This window comes from Raphanus sativus, chromosome 2 (assembly GCF_000801105.2).
Source record: "Raphanus sativus cultivar WK10039 chromosome 2, ASM80110v3, whole genome shotgun sequence".
Taxonomy (NCBI): domain Eukaryota; kingdom Viridiplantae; phylum Streptophyta; class Magnoliopsida; order Brassicales; family Brassicaceae; genus Raphanus; species Raphanus sativus.
In genome coordinates, this window is record NC_079512.1 from 14,273,463 (window position 1) to 14,295,338 (window position 21,876).

The following is a 21,876-nucleotide window of genomic DNA, read 5'->3' on the forward strand; positions in this document are numbered from 1 at the left end:
GTTAAAAAAGATAAGTCTCAAAGATCCAAAACAGCGGAAGTTGTTACTCTTAGGAAACCACTTCACTTAGCGGTAGCAGAGTGCTTGGCCTTGGTGTGAGACTCAAGTGCGTTCGATGAGTTGAATGTCCTGCCACAAAGATCAGTCAAAAAGAATTGTTATTAACAGAAGAAACATTAAGAAAGAGTTTAGAGAGAGAGAGAGAGAGAGAGCCTCACTTCTTGCATGAACCACATGAGACTTGACTTGCAGACTTTGGGCTCTGCGTTGCAGTTGCGGGAGTGTTTCCACCTTTCTTTGCCGGGTGGGGGGTTGCAGGTCCACCTTTCTTCTTCTCCTCTGTGTCAAAAGAAATCTTCAAAGTGAGTACTTACGTTTCACAAACTGTTTGCAGATTCATTTGAGCTTAATCTTTACCTGTTTTCTTGGGAGTAGCTTCTGCTTTGGCCTTCTTCGCAGACACAGGTGTCTTGGGTCCGGGTGCGACTTCATGTGCTCTCTTTCTTCTTGTTTCAGCCTTTATATATATATATGAGAAAGAGTCGAACAGAAATATATAGTCATTAAGAAAAAGGATGTCAGACATATACCTTAGGAGCCTCCTCTTCTTCCTCTGAATCATCTTCATCATCCATCTGCAATAATCATGATGCACATTTGTTCACTTAGAATGATATTACTGCAAGTAAAGAGACAAATCACAGAAACTCACTCCTTCAGAATCAGAATCATCTACTTCAGGCTTTTGTTTTGTTACGCCCTTTGCAGCATTCCCATTAGCTGCAACAGTGGCAGCAACTTCCTCTTCCTCTGAATCTGAGAGGTAAATAATGAGAAATAATCAGCAACCAAACCAATACTACGGAAAAAAGAACTATCTATCTTGCAAACTCACCAGAAAAGTCTTCTCCTCCCTCAGTGAAAACACAACCCATTTGCAGTCAAGGAAAGCTAAAAGAAGAAAGGCAATTTTAAGAGAAACAACAAAAGCATAAAAGAAAGAATGAAAAAAGGATATTCATCTTTGTTGTTGGGACATTGGAATCCAACAAAGTGGACACTTCCTTTTCCCCAGTTGTGAGAAAGCTCAAACTCCTGATCGAATAACATATCAAAGCAAGTCTGAGGAATGCTCTCAGACAAAAGAGTTCCCATGACGAACTTCTTGTCCCCAACCTTCACATTCAGAGTCACAGCTTCTCCTTTCTTTCCTTTACAATCTCCAAGCGATGCCTACACAAACAAACAAGGTTCTCCACAACTAATTTCAAATAATACCAAGAATCCAACCAAAAAGTGATAAATACTAACATGAGAGATGTGGACAAGAGTGCCATCTTCGGGCGTCACTTTAAGTGGCCTCCCTGCTTGAACTTCGACTCCTGTGAGGATATTGCAACTCAAAAGCAGGAAGACAAACATCTAACTATATATCTTAACTAAACAGCCTCAACTTTTGATATTCCATTACAAGTTTAAAACAAAATTCAATAAGGCCTCAATAGAAAAGCATCGATCAAATAATATGAGTAAAACAGAGGAGAAACTTACCCCAGAACTCCATAGCTGACAATCGAGGAAGAAAAGGTCGAGTGAGTTAGGGTTTATTAGCAGCTGAGGTGAAAGGCGGTGAGAGGAAGATGAGAATATATATAATCGGAAGGGTTTTAGTGATTTACATTAGGGTTCTCGTTCGACGCCGTTTTAAGATAATGTGTTTTTTCCTTTTTGTCATCACGATAAAAGACATTTTTAAAATTGTTCAATATAAACAAATGTAAATATTGGAAAGTATTTTTATGATAAAATTGTTTAAGTGCTATCTTAGAATCTATACTATATAAAAGTTGAGGCTATAAGCCATTGAGAGCGTCCACATAGGATTTAGAACGATCAATTAAAATATGACACATCATTCTTTTAATTTATTATTTTTAAAACTGATCATATTTCCAATTTTTTAAAAACTAAATTGATAATATATATAACTTAAACTAACAAAATAAATATTAAAATTTTACAGCTTAATTAAATAAATGGTAAGTGCTAGAGAAAAATGGAAAATCAAAATAGTTAAATTAGCAAATCGTATAACGACAAATTAGCAACATAATTTATTGATTTTTAAAATGTTAATATTTCCAAAATAATATTTAAAAACGAAATTAATTTACATATGTAGCTTAAACTTAAAAATTAACATTTTGCATCTTACTTACATATGATAATTATTACATTAAAAAGGAAAATAAAAAGAAAATATTAATATTAGCAAAATAAATATTTATTATTAGGTATAACAAATACTTTTAGATTTTTTGTGTTTGTTAATGTAATTATTTTAAGTTAAATTACCATTTTTGTTATAAAATTTAATTTGTTATTTTAAAAGTATCATTTATACAAGAAAATGGAAAAATCGATTATTAAAAATGGAAAACTAAATTTAAAGTCAATGAATAACAAAAAGTTAAACATCTAAAAGGAAAAATCACTTAAATATAAAAGAAAAAAATTTCTAATATAAGTTGAGGCTATAAGTCATTGAAAGCGTCCACATGAAATTTAAACGAACAATTAAATATGATACATCATCCTTTTAATTTATTATTTTAAAAATGATAATATTTCAAATTTTTTTAAAAAGAAATTGATAATATATATAACTTAAACTAACAAAATAAATATTAACATTTTACAACTTAATTAAATAAATGGTAAGTGTTAGAGAAAAATGGAAAATCAAAATAGTTAAATTAACAAATCGTTTAACGACAAATCAGTAACATAATTAATTGATTTTTAAAATGTAAATATTTCCAAAAAAAGTTTTAAAAAACGAAATTAATTTACATATGTAGCTTAAACTTAAAATTAACATTTTACATCTTACTTACCTACGCTAATTATTACAGTAAAAAGGAAAATAAAAAGGAAGTATTAATATTAGCAAAAAAAATATTTTTAGGTATAAATACTTTTAGATATTTTTTGTTTGTTAATGTAATTATTTCAAGATACCATTTTTGTTATAAAATTTAATTTGTTATTTTATAAGTATCATTTATACAAGAAAATGGAAAACTAGATTATTAAAAATGGAAAACTAAATTTAAAGTCATGAATAACAAAAAATTTAAACATCTAAAAGGGAAAATCACTTAAATACAAAAGAAGAAACTTTCTAATATATGAAGTATTTGGTGACTATAAATAATTGTCTAAAACTTAAAAAAGTTTTAAAATTTAACTTGAAGAGAGAGATATTGAAAAGAAAACGAGAGATTTACATAATGGTTGCTTCTTTTTTATTTTTGATGACCTTAGAATTTTTTAAAATGATACTAAAGTTCTTGCTAGAGTGGTTTACTTTTGGAAAGCATGCAACAAAATGGTGGTTTGCTTATGGTCTCGAGTTATTTCTTACTGATCAAAAGGTGTAAAGAATTTTATTTATAAATTATTAATTCAAAATTTTATAAGAAGTGTATATTTTTTACACAATTTTTTACAGAGAGCAACAATCCACCCTTTCAATAGTATGAAGGAGATTTAAAGGTTGGTGTAATCTACTAGATAAAGAACTTCTTGGTCATCAACAACAAAACAAGTTACAAAGTGATTTCTCACAAATTCTTAATTCAAATTATATTTTTAATTCCTTATTTCTAAAATTGTCAATATTACAAGAAAATCATTTAATATAAATAAAATATAATTTGATATCAAATAAGGTAAATTTACAAAAAAAATACTATATATAAGTTAACATAATATATAATAGTATTTTTGAAAAGTAAAAAATAAATAACAAAATAATAATTAATTTAAAAATAAAAGATTTTCAAACAATTATAACTATATAAATTTAAATATAGACTCATAATTTTCAAAGTTTCGGTTAAAGACTACACCATTGAAAAAATTCATAAATAACATATACTATATATAATTTGATTATATAAACCATTGATAATTTCCATGCATTATTGCCAGACTACCAATCAAATATAATAAATAGTTATTTTCGTTTATTAATTTAAAAATGTCAATATTACTAAAAATCATTTATTTCAAAATAAAATATAAATCAATATCAAATAAGATGAATTTACAAAAATATAAATACTATATATTAGTTAACATAGTATAATAGTTTTTCAAAAATAAATAAATAAATAACAAAAAGAATAATTAATTTAAAAATGCAAGACATTCAAACAATTATAACTATATAAATCTAAATTTAAACTCATGATTTTCAAAGTTTAGTTTATATACTTTTTTAAATATTCGTAAATAAAATGTACAATATATAATTTGATATTATAAATCATTTAGAATGTCTACATATTATTTTAAAGCACCAAACAATGCCAAGTCGTTTTTTAAATTTTCTATTTCTAAAAAGTTAATATTACAAAAATGTTTTATTTCAAAGTAAAATATAAATCATTTAAAATTTTTAAAAATCATGTATTATTTAACTTAATATAAAAAATGTTCAAAACATTAACATAAAAATAACAAACAAAATTAATAATTAATTTTAAAATGCAATACTTTCGAACAATTATACCTATATAAAACTAAAAACATGATTTTTAAAATATAGGTTATATGCTACTGAAAATATTCAAAAATATATTATATATAATTTGATGCACAAAATATTTGAGAATATCCACATATTATTTTAAAGCACCAAAAATATGCAAAATAGTATGAAGGAGATTTAAAGGTTGGTGTAATCTACTAGATAAAGAACTTCTTGGTCATCAACAACAAAACAAGTTACAAGGTGACTTCTCACAAATTCTTAATTCAAATCATATTTTTAATTCCTTATTTCTAAAATTGTCAATATTACAAGAAAATCATTTAATATAAATAAAATATAATTTGATATCAAATAAGGTAAATTTACAAAAAAAAATACTATATATAAGTTAACATAATATATAATAGTATTTTTGAAAAGTAAAAAATAAATAACAAAATAATAATTAATTTAAAAATAAAAGATTTTCAAACAATTATAACTATATAAATTTAAATATAGACTCATAATTTTCAAAGTTTCGGTTAAAGACTACACCATTGAAAAAATTCATAAATAACATATACTATATATAATTTGATTATATAAACCATTGATAATTTCCATGCATTATTTCCAGACTACCAATCAAAATATGATAAATAGTTATTTTTGTTTATTAATTTAAAAATGTCAATATTACCAAAAATCATTTATTTCAAAATAAAATATAAATCAATATCAAATAAGATGAATTTACAAAAATATAAATACTATATATTAGTTAACATAGTATAATAGTTTTTCAAAAATAAATAAATAAATAACAAAAAGAATAATTAATTTAAAAATGCAAGACATTCAAACAATTATAACTATATAAATCTAAATTTAAACTCATGATTTTCAAAGTTTAGGTTATATACTATTTTAAATATTCATAAATAAAATGTACAATATATAATTTGATATTATTTTAAAGCACCAAACAATGCACCAAACAATGCCAAGTCGTTTTTTAAATTTTCTATTTCTAAAAAGTTAATATTACAAAAATGTTTTATTTCAAAATAAAATATAAATCATTTTAAAATTTTAAAAATCATGTATTATTTAACTTAATATAAAAAATGTTCAAAACATTAACATAAAAATAACAAACAAAATTAATAATTAATTTTAAAATGCAATACTTTCGAACAATTATACCTATATAAAACTAAAAACATGATTTTTAAAGTATAGGTTATATGCTACGAAAATATTCAAAAAATATATTATATATAATTTGATGCACAAAATATTTGAGAATGTCCACATATTATTTTAAAGCACCAAAAATATGCAAAATTACCTTTTAGTTATCATCTTACAAAATTTCAATACTTTCAAAAATGTTTCTTTCAACATAAAAAGGAAATCAATATTAGATTTAGTAAAAGGAAAAATAATTAAAATAATTTTGATATATAAACACAATATTTAGAAGATCAACATGAAATAACAAAACAAATCACAAAGATTACAAGAATTTGAAATTATAAAAAAATAAGAATCTAAAGCACTTTTAATTACATACTGAAAAACATATGATTTAAAAATTGAAGCTATTTTCTAAAAAAAAGAAGTCAATATTAAATTTAGTAAAAATGAAAATAATGAAATAATAGAAATCAAATCTTAGGATATATATTATTTATAGTGTTCACATATAATTTAAAAAAAATCTTGGCAATAATATACCAAATCAGCATTTTTATTTATATTTAAATATTAAATGTCAGAAATTTATCTCAAAGTAAAATAAAAATAAAATAAGGATACTTTTTAAAATAAAAAAATTAAATTAAACAAAAAAACTTATGTAAAGTCATATATTGCTAAACATATAGTTTATCTACGTGGTTTCAAACTGACTTTTATCAATCAAATGAATTAACATATATATTTACTTATCTAATTTTTACATAAAATATTTTCAAGAATCATAATCAAAATATTCATTAAACTAATCAAAAAAATAATTTTATGGAAAAACCCTAACTATAATAATACCAGATATACATTTAAAAATAATTAAAAATTAATATTTCAATTACATATGCACAAAAATATATAATAATTCTAATTTCATTGTAAAAATTTGGTAAATACAACGTTAAGTTAGATATTGTGCATATGCATTAATTTTTATGTCCTTCAAGTAGAAAGATAGATAAAAATATAATAAAAAGTCGTTATTATAGTGTAATATTAATTAGTAAGAATACAACAGTTAATATAATTTTTTAAAAATATTATTACAAAATTTTAAACACATTTATAAATACACAACACATTTACATACACAAAATAAAATATTTTTTGGGTCAACAAAAAGATATCTAAATATTAGTTATTAGAATATAATTGAAAATATGAAAAATAATAAATCACACATTGAATAAAGTTTCATATAAAATGCATATAAACCAATTATACTTTGTTATTTTAATATTAGTATACAATGATACTAATTATTAATATAGACTCGCGCGTAGCGCGAGTTGAAAATCTAGTATTTCTCTATAAAATTGAATATTTCTATTACATAGCACAAACTATGGTTTGGCAAATAAATCAAAGTTATTTGTTTCTATTCTTTTTTCTTTTTAAAAATTGTTCGTCTAGATGATGGCCCCAACACTAATACGGATTAATTATCCAAATAATTCAAATTTAAACATAATTTTTTAATTTGAATATATGTTATTAATTAGTTTTGAATATTAAATTAATCATAAAGTATACTTTATCTTTTTATTACAACACAACATAGATAATAGTTTGGTACTTGCAAATCTTTTATTTATTCTATTACCAAATATTACATGTAAAACATATCATCATTACAATAAACTAATAATTTTTTATTAATAATTTAAAATAACGTAAATGATAAATCTACAAAATAAAACATAAGTACCAGTTATCAGTGAAACTTATGAAATCATACTATTTTCATAAAAGTATTAATTGCATTTTATATAAATTTTCTCTTTAACAAAGTTTATAGCGACACATATTGATAAAATCTACGGTAGTTAAAACCTATTCAATTCAACAACAAAAAAAACTATAAACAAAAATTAATAAATTATATGTGTCTAGTAAAATCTTGTCTCATATTATTTGTAGTCATAGTTTTTGATTGATAAGATAATCCGATGACATAAAAGAGTAGCAAACTTATTTTAAAATAAGAAATAAAAAACGTTAATATATTAATTTAAAGTAATCATAATATGAACAAAAACAATTATTGCTAAAATTTGATAATAATTGTTAATAATAATTATCCCTTAATATAATGAAAATATGTATTTAATAATCACTAAAATGTTTACAAACTAACAATTTAAAATGTTAATTATTAAAACTAATGATTCAACTTAAACCATGTAATATGAGGAATAAGCTTCTAAAAATAATAAAATATGATATATATATAAGCAGAAAATCGAAAATCATGGAGAAAGTAAGCAAAAAATAAATTACCACCTAAAATTATTTAAAATATAAAAAAACCAAATTAAAATTAAGAACATGACAAATAAATAAATTAAATAATTATAGAGAATGTGATAAATAATCAAAACTAAAATTATTAAAAAACAAAATGAATAAGAAAATTACCTAAGATTATTGAAAATATGAAAAATAAGCAATAAACAATGATGATACATTAATACCTAGGTGTTTTGTCCGCACATGCGTGAATAATCTTCTTATTAGTACTTATTAGTTTATGTCCTATTAATCTCTAACCAGCACAATAAGTTATTAGTTATGTTTTCAGATAGTTAAATCAAACATCAAAGTATATTTATATATATATATTGACATATATATATATATATATATATATGTCAAATATTGTTTTATCAAAAATATATACTTATTATTGTGCTAAATTTTTAAAAACACTCATATCTTAGAAATAGTTTAGAAAGTATCTATATATAAATGTTTTTGCTTGCTAATGCTTGATTATAATTTTTTTCTTATCTTTATTTTTTAAACTTTTTAGTAAAAATATATTCTCAGATAGAAACACAATAAATATAAGAATTATCATGTTTTTAGCTTTTTGATAATTTTGTTATATTATTTTATTATCTATTATTTAATATAGCATATAATTGTAGATTATTAAAATAAAATTTGTTTTTAATTAAACATAAAATTCATTAAGGATATTTTTGAAATTAATAAATTATTAAATCAGTTAGAAACTAATAATAAATCAATAACCTAGCTAAAAGTCTAAAATCTAAATATGACAAATAAGAAAACTAACTAAATTTTAATATAATATATAAATTTAATATTGTTAAAATAAAATTTATTTTAATCATATATAATATCCACTAAGGGTATTTTTTAAATTAATAAATTAGTGACTTAGCTAAAAACAAAATAATGGATCAATGATTTACCTAAAACGAAATAAAAATAAGACAAATAAGTAAAATTACCTAAAATCATGGAGAAGATGACAGGTAAGCAAAATCACTTCTCAAATAATAGTATAAATATATACAAATATAAAAATTGGAAAGTATTTTTTATAAATCGTTTTAGTTCTATCTTAGAATATTTCTCTACAAAACTGAATATTTCTATTACATAGTATAAACCATGGTTTGGCAACTAAACCAAAGTCATTATTTCTATTTTTTCTTTCTAGTTTTTAGGAATAGAGACTAATTTTCAATTCTTCAAAATGCCTAAATCTGAAAGTAACATATAAGAGTGTAAATATGAATTCAGTAGTGAATTATTTTTAAAAATGATTTATTCAAAAAAAATCTAGGATTATAAAAAGTACGAAATTGCCAAAAAACAATTATCATCGAAGGAAAATTCCTAAATTGCAAGATAATTTGAATTCTATTTAACTAAACACTAAGTCTTTTGTTAAATATCACATTTGTAGGTAATTGTGTATGAATCTTTATGCGATCCTCATTTATTGTTATTTGTATAATAACAACTCGGTTGATATTTTTTTTATGGTGTCTTTTCTTAATATACTGTCTTTTTTTCTTTTTTTTGACTTTAAACACATCAATGTAAACTGACCGAGTTTGCGTTTGATGGTCTTGAGTAGGGAACAACTTATATCTTCAACAATAAGTGTCACAGCCCAAAACCCAACAAACTCCCAAGCCCTAATGTAAAGTCCAAGTTTTAAGCCAAAACCCTAAAGAAGGGTATTTTAGTAATTTTAGATGATCTGAACACTAAACTCTTTCACCTATATAAGGTGGACACGACCTTGAGATGATGGAGAGACAAATTGATGGTGAAACCCTGCCAAATTAACCGAAACCGCAGCCGGCAACACTCTGTTCTTCAAGTTAGGGTTTTGGAGTGGAGTTTACGACCAGAGACGTAAGAGATAAGCAAAAAACTCTAGCTAGATTTATATATCTCGTTGCAAGGAAGACACATCAACTTTCAGGTCTCAATTACGAGGTAATCTCAGTTAGTTATTCAATTTACAAGTTGAGGAAAACCGTTTTATTCTGCAATCTGTTCAGATCTGGGTTTTATGTTTCGCAGAGCTATATTGGAGAGCAATTTCTAGTTGATACAGAAGGGTAGGTGACGTTCTTGATACTGTTAGAAAGCTGACTTTCCGAGATTTCTATAGCCACTAAAAACGCTCAATTATAAGGTAATCTCCATCGGTTATACGATTTATAAGTTAGAGAGAAAATTAGACTGTTTCTGAAATCTGTCCACATTATTTTCCAGTTCACATAGCTATATTGAGAGGATATTTCCCGTCGATACAGAAGGGTTTAGGTGACGAGATTGTTATTGTTAGAAAGTTGACGTTTCCAGCTTTCTACAGACACCGAGAACACTCAGTTACGAGAGGTAACCTCCGAAAGTTATTTGATCTTCAATTTGGGGAAAAATCACTCTTTTCTGAATCCAGAAATTTTATGTATGAAACCTGTTTATCCACTTTCACGTCGGGGTTTTGTGAGAAGATTTTCCCGGTGAATCAAAGTGAGTTAGAACGGAGTAAGGTGTCTCTGGAAAGCTCTTGGTGCAAGGAATCTATATCAGCTGAAGGTTTCTTGTTTAGAGGTAAGATCAAATGATTACCCGTGTTGCTTGCCAGCCAAGAATCATCTTGTTATGTCAAAGCCAGAAACCCTAATTCCATTTTAACGCAATCATAGTTTCACATCGTTAGAGCTGTGTTTCAACCGCTTTGACCAATATTTTCAGAATCTACTTTCAACCTTAAGGCAAATGTGAGGGTGCGATCTGTGGATTCTTAATACTATTAGTCAAGTTGTATTCTTAAATGCTAACTTTAGGAGTTTGTTTGGGTTTTATTGTCATTGATGTGTGATGATTATTTTTGATGTAATATTAATGGTTAGTTGATAATGGTTAAAGTGATAAGTGATGAAAGTGTTAAGTATATATAAATTGTGTGAAGTTGATACGTGCTCAAATTACCCTAGAGAAATAATTATTCTCATCAAAAGAGGTCAAGTTGTAGTACTTAAGGATCAAATCAACATGGAGTTAAGGCACACACTAGATCTTATTAAATTAAGCTAGGTTGAAGATTTTAAAACTGTAAATTGCAAGTAAACTAAACAGTGAACAAGATAATTGCTCAAGTGATTGATTTGGGGTTTAACAATTATGATGAAGGCGCTAGACTTAGGGTTTCTATTCAGATAATCAGGATTATAATGCTATATATGCTATATGAGATGCTTGCATGATATTAAAGAACTCAACAATAACAATAACAATAACAATAACAATAACAATAACAATAACAACAAGAAACTGCATAAATAGAAGGAATAGAAATAATAGATAATGGAGTTACAATCACAAATCTCTTTGGATCTTCTCTGCAACACTAAAATCCTAGAAAACCTTTAGCCGTAAAAATAAGAATACAAGAAAGCTCTCTTTGCCTCAAACACTTTGGCAAAGTATAAATATTAGGTTAAAACTCATGAGGAAAAGGAAAAAAAAATGTAGAGAGAGAAAAAGCTCTCTGGCCTCTTCCCGAGGTCTTCTCCTCCGATCTATTTCTTTGTAGATTCAAAATTCAAATCTTACATCCCTACACCACCAGCTTTGTGATATCACCAGTGATCAGTTTGTTGAAAACCTCCTCCGTGAAAGCCACCGTCTCCACTCTCCCTTCTCCCACTATCTCAGTTCAGATACGGCGAGATACTTTTCAAGGTAGAGATAGATCTTCAGAAAAAAAGTCAAGTCCGAGCTTGTAACAAGGAAGGTGTGCCTCTCCGGAGCTCCGCCGTTCTGTTCTCGAACCAGTTCTACAGTCAACACAAGCAACGTTTATAAGTCGTGGGTGACTAAAACGTTTGCTTGTAACAAGGAAGGTGTGCCTCTGCGGAGCTCCGCCGCTCTGTTCTCGAACCAGTTCTACTATCAACACAAGCAACGTTTATAAGTCGTGGGTGACTAAAACGTTTTGCTTTCTTTCAGCTGAACATTGGATATAACCTTACCTCTACGAACTCTGTGTAATTCCACTACCAAGCTCTCGTCAATAAGGAACTTTGGTGAATCTTACTTGGAAGAATAATAATACAAACCAGTTTCACGGGCAAAAGGAAGAAGACAATAACTTAATTTTCACAGATCTGATTAGGGATGTTAATATGGGTAAACCCAACCCGTTTAGACCCGCCCCATTTAACACCCACCCCATTTAGAACCCATATAAGTTTAGACCCATATAGGTTTAGACCTATTAGGGCTACCCATTTAGAACCCACGAAATTTACATGTACCCATTTAAACTCATTTAGACCCATTTAGATCAGAAATACAAATCGAGTTTTCCTATCAAAAAACATAAATCGAGTTTTCCCGCCAAAACTGTTAAATCGAGTTTTCTCGCCAAAACCACAAAATTAAGTTTTCCCGTCAAAATCGTAAAATCGAGTTTTCCCGCCAAAATCGTAAAATCGAGTTTTCCCACCAAAACCACAAATCGAGTTTTTCCACCAAAACCGTAAAACCGATTTTTCCCGCTAAAAACCGTAAAATCGAGTTTTCCTATCAGAAATACAAATCGAGTTTTCCCGCCAAAACCACAAAATAGAGTTTTCCCGCCAAAAACACAAATCGAGTTTTCGTATCAGAAACACTAATCGAATTTTCCCGCCAAAACTGTAAAATCGAGTTTTCCCGCCAAAGCTAATTTGGTGTGAATTAAATTAAAAAAAAAACTTTATTTCTTTCCTAATGATTGTGGATACCAAGGAGCAAAGAGATCAGCAGGGCAGAGACAAGGATGAGACTTCTAAGAGGACCAAAAACAAATCTATAAAGGTGGGAAGCAAGCCACCCAAGATTCCCAGATGAATACAATAGCATGGAATTGTCAAGGTGTGGGTGCCAACTTCACAAAGGAGCACCTCACTGAACTTTATCACTGTTTTTTACCTAGATTTCTTTTCCTCTCGGAGACTAAAAACAATCGGAATGTCTTGCAAGATGTGCAAGTTTCTTTTGGATTTGATCATCTTTGTACTGTTGATCCGGTTGGTTGGAGCGGAGGTTTAGCACTTTTTTACATGGATGACCCGTCTGTTACTATTTTATATGCGGATAATCATATGATTGACATTCAAACCAGGTTGGAAGGACATGAGATTTTTATGACCTTCGTGTATGGAAACCCTGTGGTTAGACATCGAGACCATGTTTGGGAACGATTGTTACGCATGAGTACAACACGAAATAAAGCTTGGTTTACGATTGGAGATTTTAATGAAATTACCGGGAACCATGAGAAGAGGGGAGGAAGACGTCGCCCGGAGAACTCATTTCTTCCTTTTCGCAATATGTTAGAAAATTGTGGGATGCTTGATTTTCCATACAAAGGAAATTCTTTCTCGTGGGTGGGAAGAAGACAAACCGGAAAAGTAAAGTGTAAACTTGATAGAGCAGTAGCAAATGAAGAATGGCATGCCATTTTTAACCACTCTGTTGTAGAATTCCTACAATTATGGGGATCCGATCATAGACCGGTTCTAGCAAGGATACAATCTACTGTCAGGAGAACAAAAAAAAACTTCAGATTTGACAAGAGATGAATCGGTAAACCGGGATTTAAAGAAGCGGGATGGGGACATTTTGATGAAGCTCCTATGAGGAATTTTCATCAAAAAGTTACCTCATGCCGAAATAAAATTAGTTCTTGGAAAAAACAAAACCCGACAAATTCAGCTATCTTAATTAAAGAACTGAAACACAAGATCGACCTGGTACAAGACGATGAGAACTCCACAACCGCAGAACTGGAGGAGCTGAGAAGACAGTTGACCGTCGCTTTTAAAGAAGAAAATTCTTTTTGGGAACAAAAAAGCAGGAATCAGTGGCACCGACACGGAGACAGAAACACAAAGTTCCATCATGCGATCACAAACCAGAGAAGAGCTCAAAACCGGATCATCAGCATAAAAGACAAACATGGGAAGCTGGTTGAGAGTGAAATTGAAGTAGAGAACGTGGCTGTTCAATACTTTCGAGATCTCTTTTCTACCTCTATACCGACAGAGCTAGATGCCTCTCTTCGTTTTATCTCCGGAAAAGTGTCTCAGTCCGACAATAGGTTGCTTTTAGAAGAACCGTCGGAACAAGAGATTAAAAAAGCAGTTTTTGATATTAACCCGGATAAAGCCCCCGGTCCGGATGGCATGACTAGTAAACTCTTCCAGAGATTTTGGCGCGAGATGAGCCGAGATATCATTAAACTTGTGAAGGATTTTTTCGCCACAGGCAGTTTCGACCCGTTATTAAATCAGACGAATATTTGCCTTATCCCTAAAAAGAAGAAACCACGAGACATGACGGAGTTCAGACCGATTAGCCTGTGCAACGTTAGCTACAAGATTATTTCTAAGCTACTATGCAAGAGACTTAAGAGGATTCTTCCGCGACTGATCTCAGAGACACAATCGGCTTTTGTAACAAAACGACTGATCACTGATAATATTCTTATAGCACAAGAGAGTTTTCACGCACTAAGGACTAACAAAAGATGCAGAGAAGATTTTATGGCTATTAAAACAGATATGAGCAAAGCATATGACAGAGTGGAATGGAACTTCATAGCAGCCTTAATGATAAAGATGGGCTTTGATGAAAGACTAGTTGACCTCATTATGTGTTGTGTCACATCGGTCTCATATCAAGTCTTAGTCAACGGACAACCAAGAGGACGAATCTTCCCAAAGAGAGGCCTGAGACAAGGAGACCCTTTGTCACCCTTTTTGTTCATCCTATGCACGGAGGCATTGATCTCACTCCTTAACGGAGCAGAACTAGAGAAGAAAATTGTTGGACTACGCGTTGCTAGAGCAAGCCCAAGAATATCACACCTGCTCTTTGCAGATGATAGTCTTTTCTTCTGCAAGGCAGAATTAAGCCAATGCAAGGAGATCCTAGACATCCTAGATATTTATGGAAAGGCATCTGGACAGAGAATAAACACGTCCAAGTCTTCTATGTTCTTTGGCAACCGGGTGGAGGTGGCTTTGAAGAAAGATATAAAAGAGGTCCTAGGTTTTACCTCGGAAGGTGGCATGGGAATGTACCTCGGGCTACCTGAACAAATTTGCGGTTCGAAGATGAAAGTGTTTTCCTTTGTACAGAATCAACTTAATGGACGGATCAATAATTGGTCATCAAGACTTCTCTCTAAAGGAGGAAAAGAAGTTCAGATAAAAGCGGTGGCTCAAGCGTCCTCGACATATGTCATGTCATGCTATTTGCTCCCACAAGGCATCACCGATAAACTCAAGAGCACTACGTCTAATTTCTGGTGGAGTTCAAAACAAAACAGCAGAGGTCTACATTGGATAGCATGGGATGAGATCTGTACTCCCAAAGATTTGGAGGATTAGGTTTTCGATATTTCCATGATTTCAATTTAGCACTTCTTGCAAAACAACTATGGCGGCTGCTACACTACCCAGATTCTCTATTGTCGCGTGTTCTAAAAGGGAGATACTATAACAACTCCTCTCCCTTTGACGACTGACGGACATACTCGCCTTCGTATGGTTGGCGTAGTATCATGGCATCAAAACCTCGGCTCATTTCGGGCATGAGGAGGACAATTGGAACAGGACGAGATACGAGGGTATGGAGTGATCCTTGGGTACCAGACACAGTGGCCCGACCACCAAGACCTGCCCAACACATAGTCTACAGATTACCCCAACTTCTTGTTCAGTCCTTTATTAGGAATGATACAAAGGAGTGGGATATACAACTTTTGCGAGATTTTTTCCACCCAGGAGATATCCCGTTGATACTTGGAATAAAACCCTCCCATTCTTTTGCTACGGATGGGTATGCTTGGAACCACACAAAATCAGGAGTGTACACAGTCAAGTCGGGATACGATCTACTACAATCGACCAAAATGGATTCATGTACTGAGGTCCGAGAACCAAGCACCACGAGACTTAAAAGTCATGTATGGAAGATTAAGGCGCCAAGTAAGATACAACACTTCTTATGGCAGGCTATATCTGGTTGTGTGGCGACGGCAGAGAGGCTCACTTATAGACACTTGGGCACCGATAGGAGTTGTCCTAGATGTGCTGGCCTAGAGGAGTCGATCAATCATCTTCTTTTTGAATGCCCCCCAGCCCTTCAGGTTTGGGCTTTATCGGACTATCTGTCCATTCCGGGTGACTTCCCGAGTAAATCTATTTACCAAAACATGAATTTTCTGTTTTGGGAGAGAAAAGAGGTGGCTCCCTTGAGACCACAATTCGATACCTTCCCATGGATCTGTTGGTACATTTGGAAGGCGAGGAACGACAAACTCTTCAATGGGAAAGTCATCTCCCCGATGGACACTCTACAACATGCCTCTCTTGAAGCATAATGCTGGAGGAAGGCAAATGAAAAGGAACAAACAGATGAAGATCAGGATGACCCTCCTACCACAGCGATAGAGACGCCTCCCGAGATACCCCGAATCCCTACATGCCAAATTGATGCATCATGGATTAATAATGGCAGTGTTAGTGGGCTAGGATGGAGTCTTAAGGATCATATCGGAAATGAGATGTTTGGATTACGGGCTTGTACTAGAAGCCTCTCAGCGCTCCATGCTGAGATGGACGGTCTACTCTGGGCGATCTCATGTATGAGAGAGAGAAGGTTCACATCGAGACGGTTCGAAACAGACTGTTCGGACCTAGTAGACATGACCACAAACCCGGAAGAATGGCCAACCTTTACAACGGAGATCGACATGTTCCACCGACTACAGGATAACTTTGAGGATGTGACCCTTAGTCACATTCCTCGAAGTAGGAATGGTCGTGCGGATGCTTTGGCAAAGGAAGCTAGGATGAAAGGATACATATTTTCCCATATAGATCAGACTCGGACAGACGGAGATGCTCCCCGGAGAATCAACTCGTCACTTGATCTAGTACATTGGGCAGCGGATTAAAAAAAAAAAAAAAAAACTCATGAGGAGTAGTTTGGTAATTAGATGGAATCTTGGGCTTCAAGTCGGCTGTGACCAAACGGGCTTCTACGTTCTTGCTATCGATCGATGTCACTATGTGTGCATTGATCGACATGTATCTCTCCGTGTCGACCTCTAATGCTGGTCGATATGGTCATCTCGTGTAAAATCTTTAAAGTGCTCCAAAATGCTCTAAAATCACCATTTTCTCTCCAATCGTTCATGAACCTGTAAATATGCTATCTAGGCTCTAAAGCATAGTTAATCTATCATAAAATTCCTATATACCATGGGTAAAAGTGGGTAAAATCCATGGTATATCAAAAGTCGGACTGAGGACGAGGACATGGCGATCTCATCAAAGCCCGTAAACCGGCTGATGAGCCCAAGGTGGCGTAAGATCTTTCGAGGTGACGGCCAACCCAAGTTGTCATATTATTATTGATATTGTAAATGGCTATGAGATGATAAATGTTAATGTAATTAACGAATGTGTATTGATATGAACTATTTATTATGCTTGTTTATTGTTTAATATGTTGGGTGATGCCTGTTCTATGTCTAGTATTTATGTGTGCAAGTTGATTATTAGTGTTAAGAGTCATGTGTACATGCATGACCATACTCACTAAATGACAGTGTGTTATTAACCTCCTTTTTTCCTTTTCCTCTTTCAGGTGATGAGTGAGGTTCACAGAGAGTCTTGTCGGGTGTTGCTTTTAAAACTGGATTTTACTTATGTTTTATTTCAGATTTAATTACGTTGGATTGAGTTTGCGAATTATGCAGTTCATGCTTTTTAGTTGAGACGTTTCTTTAAGAATAAAAGTGGATTTTTGAAATATATTTATTAAGTTAGCTATTTTTGAAAGACGGGTGTTACAATTTTGATATCAGAGTGGATTTCGTGCCGGCTCCGTCCCGAGATGGCGGTCAATGGGTTGGTTTCCAATGTTTTAAAGATTTTATTGGGTTTGGGATTTAAAAAAAGAACATATAGCACCGACGACTCTGCATTTGAACCTTTAGGTTCTTAATTTATTTGTTGACACTACAAGAAAATGAGTTTTAATAGTAGACCTGAATAGTGTTTTTTTTTCAATTATACTATAGTTGATATACCTCTTACTTTTAGATAGTGTTTGCGAAAATGCAAACGCTATGTTAGGTTGGTTCGATTTTAATTTCTCCAAGACACTTTCAGATATACTATATATAGCACTTTTAGTTTTGAAATGCAATGCATAAATAAAGTGGAAAAATAATTGATTTTTACTCTTATCCTTGTTTCACTTTCCCTCTCACTTTATTTTATTTGCCTAAAAAATCCTAAACCAAAACTCTAAAACCAAAGTTTTAAAAACAACCCTAAACTCTAAAACCAATATTTTAAACACAACTCGTAAACTCTAAATTTAACCTAAAATATGAAAAATAAATTTAAAGATTATTTACTTTTCAAAAATTAATCTCAAATTTAAACATTATTTCCTTTTTGATACATAATTTACGTAACACTTAAAGTGAAAAACGCTGTGATATAATATGTTTAATAGTACATAATTAAAAAAGCTATATTTGCTTTTTAAATCCCTAAACCCTAATCGAATTTTTAAACCCTAAACTTTAAACATAAAATTTAAACTCTAATATTCTAACATCAAATCTTAAATTTAACTTCAGATATTAAATATAAATTCAAAAGCTATTTCTGTTTCAAAAATTTAATCTCAATCTCAATACCCTAAAACTTTAACCCTCAAACCCTATACTCAAACCTTTTGAACCTTTAAACTATTTCATTTACTATAACCTTTTTATTTAAAACCTTTAAACTAATTTCATATTACAGTTTAAAAATTAATCTCAAATTTTAATACCACAAACCTTTAATCCTCAAACCCTATTATATTTTAAATTTAAATTATCATGTTTAATTTTTTAAATTTATGCAATTTTTAAAACAATGAAAGGTCAAAAAAGAACACATAAAAAGAAAAGAGATGATGGAAAGGGCGATGGAAAGGGCGATTTTGGGCGATTCTCCGGCGACTGCAAGAAGACCTTTTGGCATTCGTGAAGCTTCATCTCTTCTCTCCCTTAGCTCTGGCGTGATAGCTAATCTCTGTGGAGTCTCTGTTCAGTGGGAAAATTTCCCTGCTGCGAATTGGATTTTTTTGGAAGATTTCCAAAATCTTTTTGGGGATATTTGGAAATCTTTAGAAAATATTCTCTTTTCCAAAAATCTCTCCAAGCAACGATGTTCTTATTTAGGTCTACCATCTTCACCGCCGCCAGAATTAGTTTGTTTCTGCTGGCAATACAGATTCACACAGAGGAAAACCATATTCTTATTGCTAATGGAGGCGAATTTAGCAGAATCTCTTCGTGGAATGACACTGGGAGAGGACAAGACGATCGTCATCCCTGATGAGCCTGCTTACTGTGCAATGGAGAGAGGGGGAAGAAGTTTGTTAGGACGCTTATTGAATCCGGAGTGCCAGAACATGGGTAGGATGCTGCGTACGATGCCAAAGATATGGAAAGTGTATGAAATGGCTCGGGGTATCGCTTTGACTAAGGAAATATTTCAGTTTGTGTTTGATTTGGAGTCCGATATCCAGATGGTTCTGAAACAAGGCTTTTGGACTTTTGATGATTGGGGTTTGGCTTTGGAAAGGTGGGTGGAGAATCCTCCTCCAAACTTCTTGCAAACTGCAATGATATGGATCAGACTGAAAAACCTTCCTGCCAACTACCTTACTTGGAAGACGATTGATACCATAGCAGATGGGATAGGCCATGTCAAGATCATTGAGTTTGATCCGGAGAAACCTCATGTTCTGGATTATGTACGAGTACAAGTGATCTTGGATGTTAATCTTCCTCTAAGAGATAAGAAGTCGGTTACTTTACCAGGAGGGCGGGTTGAGTATGTAGATGTTGAATACGAAAGAGTGCGCAAGAAGTGTTTTCACTGTTTCCGTTTGTCGCATGAAAAAACGAGATGCCCACTTTGGCAAGGGGCTAGAAGTAAAAGAAAAGGAGTGGTTAATCGGCAGAGCTTAGCAGAAATTCAGCCAGTCACAGTGAGACAGCACCATACTGATCTGGTTGATAAACTGATGCCTCTTCTAGCGCAACCAATTCCGCCAGGTTTTGAACCTTCATCATCGGTAGTAGTCCCTGAAGTGTTCCAACATATGAAGTTATATATGGAATGCGCTGACTCTGAGGAGAGGAAGATAAGGGAAGCTAAAATGAAGAAGACATTACAAGAGTTATCTAATGACCCTATCGCTCAACGCTCTTGCTTGCGACTAGAGAGTGCCCCAGTCCTTTCTCCAGAGACTAACAGAGACAGAGGCAGAGTTTTTGATTTCAGTAGGATGGAAAATCCAGTGGTACCTGACGTGTCGGACTCAACTTCTCGAGGTCAAACGCGACAAAGGAGACGCCTTGATTTTAAAAGTACTGGTGATGATGTTGGTTTAAACGTAGCTACGGAGGTCACTGCTAGGTACCTTCTACCGCAAGGCACTGCTAATCTTCTACAAAAGCCTAGTCTTCGAGAGAGTGAAGAAGGTTATGTGGCAGATAAAGAGAATGCGATTTCTCTTGCTGAGGCTGGGAATGGTGGTTTTGTTGTGGGTAGTGGAGAAACTGCGTCAGGAGAACGTCACAGCCGTAGCAGGAACTCGCATCACAGTCAGTCATCGTGGGTCAGGAGGAATCAGAGCCATCGTAAGCACACGGCTTCAAGGTCTGATCAGAGCTGGAGGAACAGAGGAGAAGGGGCACCTAAGCGTAAAGCCTTTGAGGATGGAGAGGTATCTTCTAAGGGGTCTAAACAAGTGAAGGGTTCGGTGGTTTCCCGGAAACCATCCAATGCTCAATGACGACGCTCAGTGGAACTGTCAGGGTATGAGGAGCAACCTGACAGTTCGACGCCTGGAAGAGATGTGTCGTGAGCATCTCCCGGATTTTTTGTTTCTCCTAGAGACTAAAAACTCTAGTTCACATGTTCTGAAGCTTCAAAGTTCGTTGGGTTATGATCACTGTCATTTGGTAGACCCAGTGGGACTAAGTGGAGGCTTGGCGCTTTTTTGGAAGAATTCTTACAAGGTGGATGTGTTGCTGTCTTCGAGTAGAATTATTGATACTCGAGTTGAGATCGGTTCGTTGGTGTTCTTTATGTCCTTCATGTATGGAGATCCCGTCACAAGTAAGAGAGATGCAGTGTGGGATATTCTGAAGAACATCAGTATTAGTAGGATGGGAGGATGGTTCCTAGTTGGAGATTTTAATGAAATAATGAATAATGAGGAAAAACTAGGAGGTCATAGGCGTGAGGAAAGTTCTTTTTACCGCTTCAAGGGTCTGGCTCGCGATTGCAGAATCAAAGAGACACCAAGTTCTGGGAATCTCTTATCCTGGGCAGGAGTACGCGAGATCACAACCAATGGTATCAAGGAAAAGGTCTGGATACTGTGCAGACTGGACAGAGCATTTGGTAATGCAGAATGGTTCAGGTTATTTCCTCGAACTCACTCACGCTATCTAGAGAGATACGGCTTTGATCATCGGCATGTGGTTACTAGCTTAGCTACAGAGGGACAACGACGCGTTGGGAGGTTCTGTTTTGACAAGCGTTGGTGTGCAAAACCAGAAGTTCTGGAGATTATCCGTAGAGGCTGGAATAAACAGGATCATAGCTCTGTTTCAGATAGGATAAATTCAACACGACAAGAGCTGTCGAAATGGAAGAGAT

General features: G+C 32.2%; 2 protein-coding genes across 2 annotated transcripts in view; one reads left to right on the plus strand and one right to left on the minus strand.

The window, feature by feature from the left end:
* The window catches only part of LOC108835357 (histone deacetylase HDT1), a 58,947-nt gene extending 57,241 nt beyond the window's left edge, over positions 1-1,706 (minus strand). Inside the window, exons 1-9 of the mRNA XM_056999707.1 lie at positions 1,552-1,706; positions 1,312-1,382; positions 1,019-1,233; positions 896-918; positions 713-816; positions 591-635; positions 418-517; positions 219-339; positions 24-129 (exon numbers count right to left, since the gene is read on the minus strand). Coding sequence (XP_056855687.1) covers positions 63-129; positions 219-339; positions 418-517; positions 591-635; positions 713-816; positions 896-918; positions 1,019-1,233; positions 1,312-1,382; positions 1,552-1,564 — 759 coding nt within the window. The 5' untranslated portion in view covers positions 1,565-1,706 and the 3' untranslated portion in view covers positions 24-62. The remainder of the gene's footprint in view (positions 1-23; positions 130-218; positions 340-417; positions 518-590; positions 636-712; positions 817-895; positions 919-1,018; positions 1,234-1,311; positions 1,383-1,551) is intronic.
* Positions 1,707-19,465: 17,759 nt separating this feature from the next.
* On the plus strand, positions 19,466-21,004 carry LOC108834965 (uncharacterized). The gene has a single exon (XM_018608283.2). The coding sequence runs from the start codon at positions 19,466-19,468 to the stop codon at positions 21,002-21,004; it is 1,539 nt and encodes a 512-aa protein (XP_018463785.2).
* The last annotated feature ends 872 nt before the right edge of the window (positions 21,005-21,876 follow it).

Coding starts and splice junctions, on each gene's coding strand:
- LOC108834965 (XM_018608283.2), top strand. CDS start 19,466: ATGGAGGCGAATTTAGCAGAATCTCTTCGTGGAATGACACTGGGAGAG.